Consider the following 18,448-nt stretch of genomic DNA (forward strand, 5'->3'; position numbering starts at 1 on the left):
AGGACCACATCAAATAATATTTCACTTGTCATAAAGATGGCAGCCAACTGGAAGTGTTCACAAAGAATGTTGCTCAATCTTGTGCTTAGGAAAAGAAATCTGATAGTAACATGGAAGATGATCTGCAACGCAGGGTGATGAGGAACGTACAAGCCATCAGATCAAAAAAATCTAGGCGAACGAGGCTTTTTTATGGCTAAGATGTAGAGGAGCAACCAGGCTGTAGGAAAGTCAATACAACTGGATGAACAAGACTATGTATTTATGAAGGATTGGGGTATGAAGGATGGAATATATTTTTGGAAGGGTCAGAAAAATGGAGCTTGTACAGTCAACATGGAACTCCAGAAGGAGCCGCAAGTGGGCAGAGAAAGATGAACTCATCAAGACTTATGCTTTGCAACCTGTGGTGTAACTAAGTGCGGATGGTCTAAACCAGTAGATAGATATAAATCTTTTGCTTATGAGCAAGACCTAGGCTAAATACATCTGTTTACATGATACCTTTTACTAACAGCTATTGCATTTGGAAGTGGCAAAAGCTGCTAATACTCACAGAGGTGAAAAACTATAGGAGCTAGCAGTTTCCTTGGCTAGGCAGAGCAGTAGGGAAGAAAGACCCTTGGTATGTGGCAACATGCTAAGCTAAGATGGTGAAGAGAGTGGTCCCACTTCCTCCTCCTTCCTGGCCTAAGAATTTTCCTGCTGGTGGGCTAATGTAGTGGACTTTCTGGGATCTGTATCATGGACCAGCCAATGGCTTCATGTTCCTTTAAGCTGACCAACGATGGTCTCTGGACAGGCTTTCCTCATGTGACAAAAGTCCAGCTCCCACTGGGGTGGCAGATTTTCCAGCTCTGGATTCTGCCTCTCTCTGAGGAGTTTTCTCTTCTTCTCACTTTGAAATAAACACTATTATTTTAAATACTTTCCTGCCATTTAATTCTTTAATTTGCAGAGAAAAATGAACCCAGCACACCTAGATGGTATTAAATGTAGCCCATATGCCCCATGTGGCATGAGAGGATAGAATCAGGGGAACATCAGTACTTAGAAGTGAGTGGAGGAAGTAATCTATAACAGAAAGAAAATAATGGTAAAGTAATTATCACGTTGGATAATGGATATATGGAGATTTGCTATTCTACACACTGCTATTATTTGAAATTTTCTACACATAACACTTTCAATGAGGAGGTAGTTTGAAGAGGAAAAATCAGTGAAGGTTTATTAGTTACTTTACTAGTTGCTGTGAACAAATTCCTGATTCCCTCCAAAAAAAATTAAGGGAGAAAAAGTTTATTTTGGTATATGGTTTAAGAAGGGCTAGAGTCCATCAAGAGAGTGAGGCAGCTGGTCGCACTGCATCCACAAAGAAGCAAAGGAGAGCCAGGAAGAAGGGCCCAGCTATGAAGCCTCAAGGCCCATTCCAGTGAGCCACGTCTTCCAGCAAGCTTCCAGCAAGCTTCCAGCTCCTATAGCTAATCAAGAGTGCCATGAGCTGGGCAGCAATTGTTCCAAACACTACAACAGAAGGGTTTTAAAGAGGGGGAAGATAAGACAGAAGTGTCCAATTACCTCAGAGGGGTAAAACAAAACAGAGTCCAGAAGTGGGTACAAATATTCCTCAGCTGAGTCTTTATAGTGCTTTAAGTTCAGTAGAAGACCCAGGTGGGTTTGTGGAAGTCAGCTGTGAAGGAAGGAAAAGTGCTGGGAAGGAGATTCTGTAGCCAGGACTGGGAGGTGTGGGTTTCAGTTGGCGAAGGGGCGTTGGTCCAGCATCAAAATAAAAGCAGTGAGGAGGGCTGGAGAGATGTCTTAGTTGTTAAGCGCTTGCCTGTGAAGCCTAAGGACCCCAGTTCGAGGCTCAATTCCCCAGGACCCATGTTAGCCACAAGGGAGCGCATGCGTCTGGAGTTTGTTTGCAGTGGCTGGAAGCCCTGGCATGCCCATTCTCTCTCTCTCTATCTCTTTCTCTCTGTGTCTGTCACTCTCAAATAAATAAATAAAAATTTTTAAAAAAGCAGTGAGAAGAGCCACAGGAGAAAATAAAAAGTTGTGCTACTTTTCTGACAAAAGCAGAGAAAGAAGGTGAAGATCCACATTACTTTCTGGACACTCAGTGTTTCTAAGTCAGTGAGATTACTGAGAAAAGGTCAGTGGGAAGCAGAGGGAGCTAAGTAAGCTAAGATCAAAAGAAAACAGGATGTAAAGGAGTTAGCAAAATGTCTGGGCCAGAGATCTCTGTGGAGAGATTGCTGGTTGAACAAGGAAGCCTGAAATTTGATCAAAGACACTGAGTAGGTACGAATTTTAAATTAGTTCTTAATCATCTTTTGGATTCAAAGCAGAGGAGTCTTGGCACTGCAAATAGGAGACAAAAAAAAATTTCTCTGCTGCAAACAAGCCTCTGGGGAAAATACTTGCTATCTGCTTATAAAAGAAGGGTCTAGAAATTAAGAATTTCAAGATGAACCCACAGAGAAAAAATGAGAAACCTTACCCAAGAGGATTTCAGTTAAAATAAAATATTGGCTTTCTACATATTGTTCAAAAAAAAAAAAAAACAACAAAGAACATATCTGATACAATCTCTCTCTCTCTCTCTCTCTCTCTCTCTCTCTCTCTCTCTAAAGTGCATAAAGCACACTACGGTAGTAGTGGTACATAGTGAAATATGGTTTAGATATACATATAATTTAAATATACTTAATTAATTTAAATATAATGGAGTTTCTTCTAGAAAAATAAATAACAATGAGGAGTAAGATTCTGTAGAGTAAGGATAAACTTTAATATGTTTTTGTACTTTTTGTACCTGTCTCTTCCCTCTAGATAAAAAGCAGAACTTTTCCCTCCCTGGTGGTTAATATTTCCCCAAGCTTAGAATGTCTGTTTAACTAATATTTTGAAATTTGAAGGTATCATTCAAACTGAGTCTAGGATGAATCCTCTGATTCTACACCACCCTCACACTTTAATACAGATCTGCTATTTGCTAATAAGCAGTACACAAACAGGAGTGGTTACTAAAGTATGTGCAATAAAAATATATGGGGTTGGAAGATAGCAGCAAAGCGCTTTCCTAGCATGTTCATGGTCTGAGGTTCAATCCTCAGCGCCATAGAAAGAAAGTAGTAGGTTAAAAAAAATTACCAAGATAACATACAAAATAGCTTAAGAGAAAATATTTTATAATGTACAGGTAAAAAATTACACTAGTTTTCTTCATTTCAACATATATGCACCAACCTGAAAAACAGGGTTCTAAGTAAGCTTCATGAAGTACTGTCTTGGGATTTCATCTAGGAATATATATTTTCACAGGTAGGCATTTTCGCAATTATGGCTCTGGTTGTCATCCATAACTATACTTTTTTGTTTGAAGTGCTGGGGACTGAACTGAGGGCCACTTGCATACTGAGCAAGTGCTCTACCAAGGACCCACACCCCCAACTTCCACAGAACCCCAGTTCCAAGCTTGCTATCCATAACTGATATACTCCAAGTGTGTATCTCAATCCCAGACTTTCTTTCCAGATCTGAATCCACATAAGCTATCTAAATGACACCTGCTCTTGCGTATGGCATGAACTCTGCAAAGAGCAAGGAAGTACATGGAAGAGAGGTTCGCATTTATTCCTCAGCAACGTGTCTCAGATGGAAATCACCACTTCTAAATTCTCACTAAGATACAGTTTTACTTTCTGAGTAATGCTAACATCTGAACCCTTCTCTCCATGTCAACAGCTATTAGTACATGCCACTCATTGAGCTGGGCTGAGTCCCCTTTAAATTCAAATGATGAACTGCTACCCCCCCCAATGCTTCAGAATGGCTAGACTTGAGGATGAGGTCTTTAAAAAGGTCATCAAATTAAAATGAGCTCTTTAGGTTGGGCCTTGGCCCTAGAAATAAAGTCATTCTTCAACAGAGACATAGTATAGTTGTTTTTGTGTGTGTGTGTATGTGTGGTGTATGCCTGTACATGCACGTGCCCTGTGTGTATGCTGCAGAGTCCATAGGAAGAAATCTGGTTACTTCCTGTGTTTCTCTTCTGATTGCTTTCCCCAAGACAGAGTCTCTCACAGAGTCTGGAGCTCGTCATTAGTCATTTAGGCTAACTTACCAGGAGATCCCAGTATCCTTCCTCCCTCTGCCCCTCACTGCTGTGCTTACAGGCATGTGTAGCCACTCCTGGCTTTTCACATCGCCGCTGGAGATTCAACTCAGGTCCTCATGTCTGTGCAGTGTGCTCTTCTTACCCACTGTGCCTTCTCCCCAGACCCAGAGTAGTCAGCAATATTTTTAACAAGGTTCATTTCTTATGAGCTCTAAGCATTAATATATGGCAGCAAAGTAGAGCTTTATGCATTGTATGGAAGTACATCCTGTATTGTGTAGTCCTACAGAAGTAACTTATTAGTGATATTAGCTTCTTTAAACATGCCATTTCCTACATATAAAAAGACTATTTTTAGTTCTTTCTTTCCAAATAGGAAGTAGAAGCAATGACGACAACAACAAAAAATCTGTTTTCTATCTGAGTTTACTATGTTTAGTTTATACCGTTTATATATGATTTTACCTGTTCATTTTTCATAGAAGCCCTTTTATCAGCTTTAATTCTTAATTTGCTGAGAGCTTTTATCAGTAATGGATGCTTGATCCTGTCCAGTGTTTCTTAAATGTGCTTTGACAATTCTAGAGCTTTTCTCTTATGGTTTCTTAACTTTCCTCTTCCAATCACACTTACGTTAAAACCTCAGTTGATCCTTCATTGCTTTTCATTTTGCTTCTATACTTTCTGCACCTAGCCTCCTTCATGTCGCATTTTGAATAATTTTATAAATTTCTTATGCCAGGACTCACATGCTGTCTAAAAATGTGTATAATATGATGCTTAACCTATCTGAGATTTTCTTTACAATACCTAATATTTTACTTTCCAATATTTTCAAATAAAGATACTTCACCAGTTTTACATTCATTTAAAAATATTTTTATTCATTTATTTGCAAGGAGAGAGAGAGAGAGAATTGGCACACCAGGGCTTCTTGCTTCTGCAAATGCTGCACGTGCCACTTTGTGCATCTAGCTTTATGTGGTTACTGGGGAACTGAACCCAGGCTGGGCAGGCTTTGCAAACAAGCACCTTTAACCACTAAGTCATCTCCCTAGCCCATATTTTATATTATCAGAAAATTCTAGTACTTCAATCCATAGTCCTACAAAATCCAGGAGTCTAAAAATTGTTTGTTTCCGTTGAGTCTCAATGATTACGTTTAGTTTATAGGATAGGTATTTTTTATTTTTAGCTTATACTGGCTGACCTTACTCTTTAGAAAGGTCTGGTGGCTCAAGTTTGACATGTTTTCTTCTACAGAGTATTTATATCTGTTACTAACTGGAGTAAACTGTTACTAACTGAGGACCTATTATTAGCCCTTGTGACACAAGTCTTGAGTTGAAGCCAGGATTTTGTTTTCTTGTTTGTACTATAGTGATAGAGCCCTTAAGAATATCCTGTTTAGGGCTGGGGAGATGGCTTAGCGGTTAAGCGCTTGCCTATAAAGCCTAAGGACACCGGTTCGAGGCTTGGTTCCCCAGGTCCCATGTTAGCCAGATGCACAAGGGGGCGCACATGTCTGGAGTTCGTTTGCAGAGGCTGGAAGCCCTGGGGCGCCCATTCTCTCCCTCTCCCTCTATCTGTCTTTCTCTCTGTGTCTGTCGCTCTCAAAAAATGAACAAAAAAATTTTTTAAAAATTAGTGTAAAATTTAAAAAAAAAGAATATCCTGTTTACAGACTAGTAAAAGTGGTAATTATATAGACTGTGCAGATAAAGACTACTCACTGAAAATATTAGGTTTAAAAATGTAACTGGCTTATCTAGATTCGGTTTTTCTTTTTCTTTCATTTTATTTGTCCCATTTTTTCAATCAAACCGAGATGCCATAGATAGACAAATTGAATATTTAACATGCAATGTGAGAAAGATTTCAAATCTTGGTGTCCTTAAAATTTTCTAATTAGTCTCTAATGCTATTATTGAATCATTTGTTATGCCTTAAGGGGCAAAAGAAACACATTCTTTTCCATAGTTAAAATTCTTATTAGTACTATAGCTGCTCAAAATGCTGAATATATTCCAAACTTAGCTTAATGCATCCTACACACATGATTATAAGATTCTGTTCGGTGACAAAAACTGCTGGCTTAGAAAATGAAAGTATCATACCCACACTCCCATGAACAGCTAAACTGGCCTAATTCTGCTGATAGAATCTACAACCTGTTTTTCACTATGTAGTTTCTGAATTAATTTGTAAATTTGCTAACTCACTTTCAAGCAAAATATTATACATAGTACTGATTATTCTAGAGTGATACTAGAACTCCTGCCTGCTTTTAAAAGATACCAAACATCAATTTTTTTTTTGCTCATTATTTATTTAAGAGAGACAGAGACAGAGAGAGAGAGAGAGACAGAGACAGAGGGAGGGAGAGGGAGAGAATGGGCATGCCAGGGCCTCCAGCCACTGCAAACGAACTCCAGATGCGTGTGTCCCCTTGTGCATCTGGCCAACATGGGTCCTGGGACATCAAGCCTGGAACTGGGGTCCTTAGGCTTCACAGGCAAGTGCTTATCCACTAAGCCATCTCTCTAGCCCCCAAACTTCAATTTTTTAATGTCTAAAAATCATGTTAAAATTTTGTACTTAAAAGTGAAACGATTGGGGTGGAGGGATGGCTTAGGGGTTAAGGCACTTGCCTGCAAGTCAAAGGACCCCTGGTTTGATTCTCCAGGACCCACATAAGCCAGAAGCACAAGGGGTGCATGCACCTGGACTTATTTTGCAGTGGCTGGAAGCCCTGGTGTGCCCATTCTCTCTCTTCCTCTCTCTGCCTCTCTCTCTCTCAAATAAATAAAAATAAAGTTTTTTTAAAAAAATAATAAAATGACCTTTCCATTCAGAGAGCTACAATAAAAAATGGAATACAGAAAAAATAGGATACAGAGAGAAAATGTTGAAAATTAAAACATCATAAATAACATAAAGTCATAGATATGAACACATTTTTTTTCTAATCATCATATGAACTGAAGATAAGAGACTAACTTTATAATTATTTGGGGCACATAATAAGTTTGAAGAAGCAGAATTAGCTACCTCAGTTGAAGACTAGCTTTCAAATGGTTTACCATTTAACTTTAAATATCCCTAGGATTTACTGTATTAGATATAATTGGTCCAGCTTTATTTTATACTAAACCCTCTGTTTTCTTTATGACAAGATGGACTATAAAGCATTATAGAACCTACCATCATGAAGGGTATTTTTGTCCTAAGAATGTTCTTAATATTAGACTAAGAATATTCATATATAAAGTCCTTTCTGTCATCGAAAATTAAATGTCTTCAGCTGGAGAAATGGTTTAGCAGTTATGGAACTTGTCTGCAAAGCCAGGCCCTACGTTCAGTTCCCCAGGATCCACATAAGCCAGATGCACAAGGTAGCTCATGCGTCTGGAGATCTTTTGCAGTGGCTGGAGGTCCTGGTGTACCCATTCACTCTCTCTCTTTCTCTCCTCCCCTCTCTTTTTCTCAAGTAAATAAGAATAAAATATTAAACAAATAAAAAATTAAATTAGCAAGCACCAAGGCAAATTTAGTAATAGTAAGTTAAAAACAAAAAGATTTTAAGTAAACTTAACTGCTTATTTTCCTTAATAAAACATTATAAATAAAATAATAATTCTAAGACTTCACAGAAAACATTTTCACTATTTTTATAGCTATAAAATCACAACCCATTTTATTGAAATGATGCATAAGATATATTACATTCAGAGTATTTGGCATTGTTTGTTATTTAAGGAAAAATGACCAGTGGCATAAGTTTTTGTTAAATTTTGTTCATAGGGAGAAGGAGGGGAAAGTAGAGAAAACTGACGCACCAGGGCCATAGCCACTGCAAACTCCAGACATCTGCACCATCGTGTGCATATGTGCAACTCTGTGCACATGAGTCACCTTGAGCACCTGGTTTACATGGGTTCTGGGGCACTGAGCATGAGTCCTTTGGCTTCTGAGGCCTTAACTGCTAAGCCATCTCTTCAGCCCCAGATGACATACTTTTGACTCCCTTCACGCATTAATATCCAAGCATATTATACTGTTATAATGGTTAAAGAAAACTGAGTTATGAGGCAAAGTCCTTTATTGCCTAACATTTGGTCAGTCGAATAATGTTAAATATGTATTTTCTGATATCAAAAACTAAAATAATAATTACAATAAAAATGTTGTGTCAATATCTGAATTAAGTCTATATTTTACTTCATTTTGTCTTCATAATACCTCATTTTCTTTTCGGTTTTGGTTTTCTTCAAGGTAGGGTCTCACTCTAGCCCAGGCTGACCTGGAACTCACTATGAAGTCCCAGGGTAGCCTCACACTCATGACAACCCTCCTACCTCTCTGCCCACTGAGTGCTGGGATTAAAGGCATGGGCCAGTACTTCTGCTAATACCTCATTTTCCTTTTTGGTTTTGCAAGATAGGGTCTCACTCTGGCCCAGGCTGATGTGAAATTCACTCTGTAGTCTCAAGGTGGTCTTAAACTCTTGGCTATGCCTCTACCTTTGCCTCCCAAGTGCTGGAGTTAAAGTAATACCTCTTTAAATATATATATATATATATATATATATATATATATATATATATATATATATATATATATATATATATTTAATAAATATATATTGCATATAAATATATATATATATTCAAGTAACTATATATTTAGTATAAATTTATTTAAATAAATATATATATACACACATATACATATTGAAAGAGGTATTACTTTATATATACTCTCTCTATAGAGAGAGCGAGCTGGGGAAATTGCCTAGTGGTTAAAGGTACTTGCGTGCAAAGTCTGCTGGCTTGGAATTGATTCCTTAAGTAACTACATAAAGCAAAACCACAGCAAAATACACTCTTCTTCTGAAAAGTGAAGGTGTATAGATTTTTTGTTAGCCACAGCAGAGAGCAGGAGAGACCAAGATCCACCAGACAGGAGGAAAACAGCCAGAATGTCACTGAGACAATTGTGGCCCTGTTCCACACGTGCTCACCTGCCCAGCATAGGGCAGGTGGTGCCTAGCTGCAGGAGCAGAGACCAAACAAAGGGGATTAGCCAACCTCATCAGCCTTCTTGCAAAGTCAAGAAACCTGCAGGGGAGACAGCAGAGATCAGCTAAGAAACTGTTGAAAGAGATACAGGTGGGACCAGCTGAGCAGTTCCAGTGGCTTTATAAGGTTATCAGTTTGTTTCAATCCCCACACTTGTATACTGTGCTGGTCTTTATTCAATGTGTATATAGCTCAGTTAAATTTTAGAATTTGCCAGTAGTACTTGAATAGCAGGCAAACTCAGCACATAGGATGACTTCTGCAGTTGGAGGGGAGAACAAGAGCTACACTTGGCACCTTAAACTCCTACCCTGAAGGTACATAAATTTGAATTTCTAAATCTAAAAGAACTGCTGACTATTAGAAAACCCAAGCATCAAATTAACTCAGGATGCAAAAACTGCAGCATTATAATACAAGAAACACAAAGAATCAAGACAATACAATCCCACCAAAAATTGTAAATCCATCAGAAATGGCCCCCAATGAGAATGTTTTAGATGAAAATCCTGAAAAAGATTTTAAGAAAATGATTTCATCTATACTCAAAGAAAAAAATCAAAGGAATTAAAGAAGAAAAGAAACTCCTGAAGGAATTCCAAGAGAACACAGGAAACCAGCTTAATGAAATAAGGAGGTCATTACAAGACATGAGTAAGGAAATAGAAATACTAAAGAAAAATAAGGTAGAAATCCTAGCTCTGAAAACAGTCAAATAAAAAACTCTGTTCAAAGTCTCACCAGTAGAAAGGATGAAGGAGAGAACAGAATATCTAAACTAGAAGAAGACCAGGTTGCAGACCTAATACAGTCCAACAAAGAGAAAGACAAGCTAATAGAAAGGTATGAATGGGAATTTCAAGATATCCGGTACACTATGAAAAGATCAAACATATGAATTCAGGGTATAGTAGAAGAAGAATTTCAATCTAGAGGCTTAGTAGGTGTTTTCAACAAAATCACAGAAGAAAAATTTCCCCAAACTGGGAAATGCCAATGCAGATATAGGAAGCTTTTAGAACACCAAACAGACAACCCCTGGAAAGACCCTCTCCTCACCATGTTATAATTAAACTACTAACTATGCAAACCAAAGATAATATATTGAAAGCAGTTAGAAAAAGCAAGTCGCCTACAAAGGCAAGCCCTCAGAATAACAGCAGATTACTCAACACTAACTTTAAAAGCCAAAAGGGCTTAGAATGATGTATTCCAAGTTCTGAAAGATAACAACTGTCAACCAAGACTGCTTTGTCCTGCAAAGCTATCTATCCAAACTGATGGAGAAATAGGACATTCCACAACAAAACAGGCTTAAGGAATTTATGACAACTAATATAGCTCTACAGAAAATACCTGAAGGAATCCTTCATGCTTAGAGAAAGCAAAGCACACACAGGAGGAAGCAGAAAAAAATAAACCATATTCAAACAAACAAGCAAGTTAAAACAAGTGAGTAAAGGGAAAATAGGAAACACTACAAAACAAGGAGAACGGAGACTCAACATACACCTTTCAATAATAACTCTTAATATCAATGGTCTCAATGCCCAAACCAAAAGACATAGGCTTGTAGACTGGATAAGAAGGCAGGTTTCTTCAGAAACTCATCTCTCAATAAAAGACACTGAGTGGGACATGACGGTGCACAACTTTAATCCCAGCACTTGGAAGGCACAGCTAGGAGGATCACCTAGAGTTCAAGGAGACCCTGAGACTACAGAGTAAATTCCAGGTCAGCCTGAGCAAGAGTGAGACCCTACACAAATTAATTAATTAAGAGACACAAATTAATAAAATTAGATGAAAAAGGCACCATTACAACAGCTATCAAAGAAATACAGAATATCATAAGGACATACTTTAAGAATATATATGCCTCTAAGTTTGAAAATCTGAAAGAAATGGATGATTTTCTTGATTTATAAGACCTACCAAAATTAAATCAAGATGAGATAAACCAATTAAGTAGATGTATTTCAAGTATGGAGATCCAAGCAGTTATAAAAAGTCTCCCAACGAAAAATAGTCCAGGCCCAGATAGGTTCACTGGTGAGTTTTACCAGAACTTCATGGAAAAACTGTAACCACTGTTTCTCAAAATTTTCCATAAAATAGAAAAGGAAGGAATTCTACTGAGCTCCTACTATGAAGCCAGCATCACCCTGATACCAAAACCAGACAAAAACAGAACAAAAAAAGAAAATTACAGACAAATCTCCCTAATGAACATAGATGCAAAAATTCTGAACAAAGCTTTGGCAAACAGAATACAAGGATATATCTGAAAAATCATTCGCAATGACCAGGCAGACTTTATCCCAGAGAAGCAGGTATTGTTCAGCATATGCAAATCAATCAATGTAATACACTATATAAATGGACTGAAGGACAAAAATCACATGATCATCTCAATAGATACAGAAAAGACATTTGACAAAATCCAACATTACTTCATGGTAAAAGTCCTATAGAAACTGGGAATAGAAGGAACATATCTCAACATAATAAAGGTTGTTTATGACAAACCTACAGCAAACATAATTCTAAATGGGGAAAAACTTGAAGCTTTTCCACTAAGCTCACGAACAAGACAAGACACTGTCCCCACTTTTATTTAATATAGTACTGGCAATCTTAGCTACAGCAATAAGGCAAGACACACTCATAAAAGGGAAACAAATTGGAAAGGAAGAGATCAAATTATCATTATTTGCAGATGATATGATTCTATACATAAAGGACCCTAAATACTCTATCAGCAAACTGTTAGAGCTGATAAACACTTTTAACAACATAGCATGATAGATAAACACACAGAAATTGGAAACTTTCCTATATACTAATAACAAACATGTAGAGGATGAAATTAGGGAATCTCTTCCATTCACAATTGCCTAAAAAATATATATAATACCTTGGAATAAACTTAACCAAGGAATGAAGGATCTCTACAATGAGAACTTTAATACACTCAAGGAAGAACTTGCAGAAGACACAAGGAAATGGAAAAACATCCCATGTTCTTGGATTGAAAGAATCAATATTGTGAAAATACCAATCTTACCAAAAGCATAATTTTTACCAAACTGTTCTGAAAGCACTACACTTAATGTTCACATTCATATCTTAATGCTACTCTCACTTTTGAGTAGATAAGCTTCTCTTTTCAGATGGTGGTGACCACTAGGATGACCCAAAAGGCACCATAGTGCTGAGTAGAAGTGATGGAGGAGTGCTCAGCACTGACACATCTTTATCACACCCTTCAAGGCTCAGATTCCATTGCGGAAGAGGTGGTGGAAAGAACGTAAGAAGCCAAAGGAAGAGCACCACTCCTTACAATGCAACTGTTGGGACAGAAATTGGCTTCAATGTCCATGACCTCACAGTACCTAGCAATACCTTCACAAGAAACCTCATAATACGAAAAAAAGACGACATCAAAATAAAAGAGAGCCTTCCATAATTGTATACAATATCCCATGATAATTCCCATTATATCCCCTCCCCCTCTCAATTAGTCTCTCTTTTATTTTTTTTGTTAATTTTTTTTTATTTATTTGAGAGAGACAGACACACAGAGAGAAAGACAGATAGAGGGAGAGAGAGAGAATGGGCGCGCCAGGGCTTCCAGCCTCTGCAAACGAACTCCAGACGCGTGCGCCCCCTTGTGCATCTGGCTAACGTGGGACCTGGGGAACCGAGCCTCGAACCGGGGTCCTTAGGCTTCACAGGCAAGCGCTTAACCGCTAAGCCATCTCTCCAGCCCTCTCTCTTTTATTTTGATGTCATGATCTGATCTTTTCTTCCAATTATGATGGTCTTGTGCAGGTAGTGTCAAGCACTGGGAGGTCATACATATCCGGGCCATTCTGTGTCTGGAGAACATATTGTAAGGAGTCCTACTTTTTCTTTGGCTCTTGCAATCTTTCCACCACCACTTCCACAGTGGACCCTGAGACATAGACGGTGTGATTGTGATATTTCAGTGCTGAGCACTCCTCTGACACTTCTCAGCACCATGGTGCCTTCTGAGTCATTCCAAGGTCAATGCTATGTGAAAAGAGAAGTTTCTGTAACCAAAAGTGAGAGTAGCATTAATATATGGGTAGGAACACTAACAGAAGTGCTTACTGGGCAGTTTGGTGAGCATAATATATACTTTTAGCCAGATGGCAGCAGACATTACACCCCTATGGCTCGTGACTATCCCTGTTGTAAGTTTTCAGTATCAGGGATGTATTCCCCCCAGTGGAACGGGCCTTTAGTCAAATTAGACGGTGATTGGTTTCCCCCATAACAGATGTGCCACTATTGCACCCATTGACCCATTTGGCCTGGCTGGCCAAATATAAGGCTTGCAGTGTCCACTGTTGGGTATCTTTACTGGTGCTTTATTTCTCTCCCATTGAACTGCATGCAGTGTGGCTTTTTCCAGCTTTGTGTCAGCTGGTATACATGGAGGAGGTTTTCAGCTCAGCCAGGTTTGTCAATGACCTTGCAGCTCAAGTATGTGGAGTCTTCATCAATAGGGTCCTGCCATCTATTCCTGGTGGAATACCAAGGGCCTAGGCAATGGCCTGTCATGTTTTGGGGGAATCAGAGACCTCCCTAGCCAACAACTCACTAGAACGTATTCCATCCCTGGCACTGAAAATTTCTAGTAACAATGTATGGCTCCTGTGTTTTCCATTGTGCAAAAAAGTAGGTTCCCATATGACTTATTTATATCCTCTTAGATTTTGATTAGCTCTCCCTCTACCTTTATTATTATTATTCAGTGATAAAATAAAATGAACTAACAAGCCACTGAGGACAAAAAGAGAAGTGTAAATAAATACTTGTTTCTAACTGGAAAAGGCAGTCTGAAAAGGCCACATACTAACTGTATCACTGTAAATAAAGGATATTTTCAAAAAAGACAAAGCCACGGAATCAGCAGACAAGTGATTGCCAGAGGCTAAGGAAGATGGGTGGGTGAAGAGCTAGAGACCAGGAGAGTATTTCACAGGTAAGACCATCCTGTATAGCTTATTGTGAAATATGAAGAACACATGGTATTACATATTTGTACAATGCATTATGCATCTTCTACTGATGTATTTGCTACACTGGTGAACAATTATTGATAGATTAAACTTACTGTGCATCAAATAATGTATTCAAGTCCATCATTTACACAGAAGTTTGTTCTCAGACTCAGCATTATATAGTGCAAGAGTTACACACCATGCCGTTTTTAAAAATTAAATATTGTGTGTGTGCGCGTGCGCGTGCGTGTGCATGCACCAGAATCACTTGCCCATGCAAATAAATACATGTCTAGCTTTACATGGAAGGCTAAGGAATTGAATGAATCAAGGTCAGCAGGTTTTGTAAGCAAGCACTTTTAACCACTGAGCCAACTCTTTAGCCCCATATTATGCCTTTTTAATATTTGTATATATTAAATCTGTCGTAAAGATAAAATCATTAACATTCTTAAATACCTAATGATTCTGAACAATATAAATAAAATGGCAATAGTTATAAAAACTTTATTTAACAAAGGAAAATATAAAACATTCACAGAAATAAAAGAGGTTGGCAAAAAGACTCGCTCTCTACCTCTTTCTCTGTCTCTCAAAAAAGTAAATAGATAAATAAATAAAATATTAAAATAATATTTTGGTTTCATTTGAATTGTTTTTATGTTGTCTGTAGAAAATTAAACTCTTTAAATATTATTTATTTGAGAGAGACAGAAAAAGGCAGACAGAGAATAAGAGAATGGACATGCCAGGGCTTCTAGCTACTGCAAATGAACTACAGATGCATGTGCCATCTTGTGCATCTGGCTTTTGTGGTAATTGGGGAACTGAGCCTGGGTGCTTTGGCTTGGCAGGCAAGTGCCTTCTCGGCTAAGCCATCTCTCCAGTCCCTAGAAAATTAAACTTTTAAAAGGAATTAAAATACTAAGTAGTTAAAGCATGAAGTGATGACACTGTTCATTAAGACTAGGTGAATTAATTTGAATGAAATTTGAACAAATGAATTAAAACAATATATGGGAAGTACATTTGAACGTCTAATACTTTTAAGTCCTATGTTTATAAATGCCACAAAAACTAGTTACTATAGAAATTTTCACAATTATTTTTGTCACACAACTGAAAGCTAAGGAGGAATGTATTATAACATACTAGCAGGTCTGTGTCAGCCGTAGGGAAGATGGTCCATGGCTGCATCCTGAGCCTTGGATTCTGCTCAATTTTCCTAAACCCTAAAATGCAGTTTATGGGGATATGTGCATTTTTCTGAAAGTCTAGAATTGTGGTATATCTGTGCAGTAACTAACAACTGAAAAATCTCTGTACCAGATGATTCAAAGAGAACTCTGCTGGTAAGTATTTCTCATGTGGTCACAGCTTGCAGCAGCTGGAATTCAACAGATCCCGTGTCCCAGAGAAAGAAGATGTTAAGGCGCTTGCATTTTCTTTCCCTGGGACCTTGCCTCCACCCCACTCTTCCCTTTGCTTCATATTATTCTTACTATAGTAAGTCACACAGCGGAGCTAAGTACAGGCCGGGTATTATGGCTCTGCTTAGTAAATATAAGTCACCAAATGTGAGGATGAGCTTGGAGACTCTCATCACAGTACACAGCACAATGTCATGTATGAAGTTACAAATGAAAACATTCCTACCACGATGATAGGAACTTACCAATTTGTTTCTCTAGAGTATTAGGAATTATAATAATTATTCTACTAGTGATTATAAAAACACTTCAAAATTAAAAACATTCACAGATTATTGTGGATGGAAGGAATTCTTATGGCTCACAAGGCTATCAGATTGCTAAATGACAGAAGGGATATTTTATAATGTAAAAAAACACTTTCTAAGAAATATATATGTGCTTTATAAGAAAATGAGCAATAGAATAGGTTCTATAGCCTTAAATGAACATGTTATAATGACCTGCCGCTGACATTTCTCATGTACCAAAAGCATTTACATTACTTTCCAGTGTAATTTTGAAAACATTACAAGAAATTGTTTACATAAAAGAAAATGACAAGCAAGCAGTACATTTTAGAAACTAGACCATAAGTATTCTCAGATTTACACCATAGGGAAAATTCATACTTCTCAACGAATGTATTTCCCTATTGCCATTTAACATGCAATAACACAAATGATGCTGGCTCCTATGTTTGTGAAAGTCAGATATAAAAATAAAACTTTATTTAAACATACCTTAACTATTTCTTCAATAAAGCAAATGTGAGAAACAGGGTCCCTCTTCTTAGTTAGGACTTTCTGTAGATGCTGTACCTAAAAAGGAAGGAAAGTAGTAAAGTAGATGTAATTGGCATTTCCAAGTGAAACAAATGTAAAGCTTAGATGCTAGAAAAAGCCAAATGTATTTCAGAAAGTTTATCACAATCCGTTCCTGTTATCATGTATTACGAGCAAGTGTGCTTCCAAAGGGAAAGGAAGCTGCACCAGGCTTTGGTTTCTATACATGCACTGTAGTTGCAGGCAGAGGTACAGGGAGTAGTCAGACATATTAAAAGACCTGCCCCGAGTCATACAACCTGATTTGCCAAGTTAAGTAATAATTAAGTTCATTTTGAAAACACTGACCTGTCCACAGGCAGCACAAATATGGTCCATAAGCTTCTCCATGTTGGTCCAAAGGGAAGCACGAAAGGCCGCAGTGTTTCCTGGAGCTGGCATAGTGGATCGTCCAGGACCACCTGGTCATCGGGGACAAAGAATATGAAAAGTACAAGTTTCCCAATAAAACAATATGCATAGTATTTCAAAAGAAATAATACCAAAACATGTTTTTTTCTGAAATATCAAAATGCAAAAGAATATTCACGTCTTATATTTCAGCAAAGGAAACAAACACAAGACCACATGCATGGGCTGTGAAAAACAAAATAACATTAAGAAAAATGGTTTCCTAAAAAGGGAGCAAAGGATGGGCAGTGGTCGTGGAACAATGTGAAAGACACAGGCATATCATGACTGAAACACATATTTTAAGAGGGACGAAGTCTTCAAAGATAAATGGAGATTTATCAAAAAAGATATCTAGGGCTGGAGAGATGGCTTAACAGTTAAGGCGTTTGCCTGCAAAGCCAAAGGACCCCGGTTCAACTCCCAAGGATCCATATAAGTCAGATGCACAACGGGATGCATGAGTCTGGAGTTCATTTGCAGTGGCTGGAGGCCCTGGTGCGCCCATTCTCTCTCTCTCTTTCCCTCTCTTTCTCTCTGCCTTTTTCTCTCACTCTCTCAAGTAAATAAATAAGATTATTTTTTAAAAAGGATATCTAAACTTGACTATACAGTGCTTCCTCAAAACAAGTGGGTAAATTTGGTCATACACAAAATACTGGTGATAATGGATTGTAAACTAGTCACAAAACAAGTTATAGGAAATATTTTCATTGGAAAAACAGATATTAAGATGACACAAACACAAATTTAAAAAATCTTAAATAGCGAAAACTTGAGTGAAACACAAGAGGATAGGCATACCGGGCGTGGTGGCGCTCGCCTTCAATCCCAGCACTCGGGAGGCAGAGGTGGGTGGATCACAGTGAGTACAAGGCCACCCTGATACTACACAGTGAATTCCAGGCCAGCCTGGACTAGAGTGAGACCCTACCTCAAAAAACAAACAAACAAACAAACAAAAAAGGTAGGAAGGAATCATAAAACGTGAAGTAAAATCCAAGATAAAAATAATCGGGGGCTAAGGCAGTGGCTCAGTTGGTAGTGTGCTTGCAGTACAAGTGAGCACCTGGCTTCAAATAAAATGTTTGCAACCTGTAATCCCCAGGCCAGGGGAGGTAAAAGCAGGGAATCCCTAGGGTGCTATATTCAGCAAAAGTTGCTATTTCAACGAATAAAATGGAGAGTGACAAGGAAGGCACTGGACATCTACCTCTGGCTTCCACAAGCACATGCACGTACACACACTTGTATTCACACACACATATGAATGTGCACATATACATATATACACTAAGACACATACACAAAGAGATACTTTTGGGAATTACCAGGATATGGAAAACAAAGATATGATATATACATATAATAGATATGCATAAAATTCTTAAAAGAACAAGAAGAACAGAAATAATAATCAATATACAATGGGATGAAACTCTACAAATGGAACTATATTCTAACTTACAAAAGCTTATTGACAAAGAAATTTAAAACCAAGACATAG

General features: G+C 38.0%; 1 protein-coding gene across 3 annotated transcripts in view; it reads right to left on the reverse strand.

The window, feature by feature from the left end:
* Positions 1-18,448, reverse strand: part of Cog5 (component of oligomeric golgi complex 5) — a 277,027-nt gene that overhangs the window by 100,847 nt on the left and 157,732 nt on the right. For all 3 annotated transcript variants that reach the window (XM_004652876.3, XM_045135739.1, XM_045135738.1), the window contains exons 9-10: positions 16,840-16,952; positions 16,450-16,527 (exon numbers count right to left, since the gene is read on the reverse strand). In XM_004652876.3, coding sequence (XP_004652933.2) covers positions 16,450-16,527; positions 16,840-16,952 — 191 coding nt within the window. The remainder of the gene's footprint in view (positions 1-16,449; positions 16,528-16,839; positions 16,953-18,448) is intronic.

Source organism: Jaculus jaculus, chromosome 16 (assembly GCF_020740685.1).
Source record: "Jaculus jaculus isolate mJacJac1 chromosome 16, mJacJac1.mat.Y.cur, whole genome shotgun sequence".
NCBI classification, from domain to species: Eukaryota; Metazoa; Chordata; class Mammalia; order Rodentia; family Dipodidae; genus Jaculus; species Jaculus jaculus.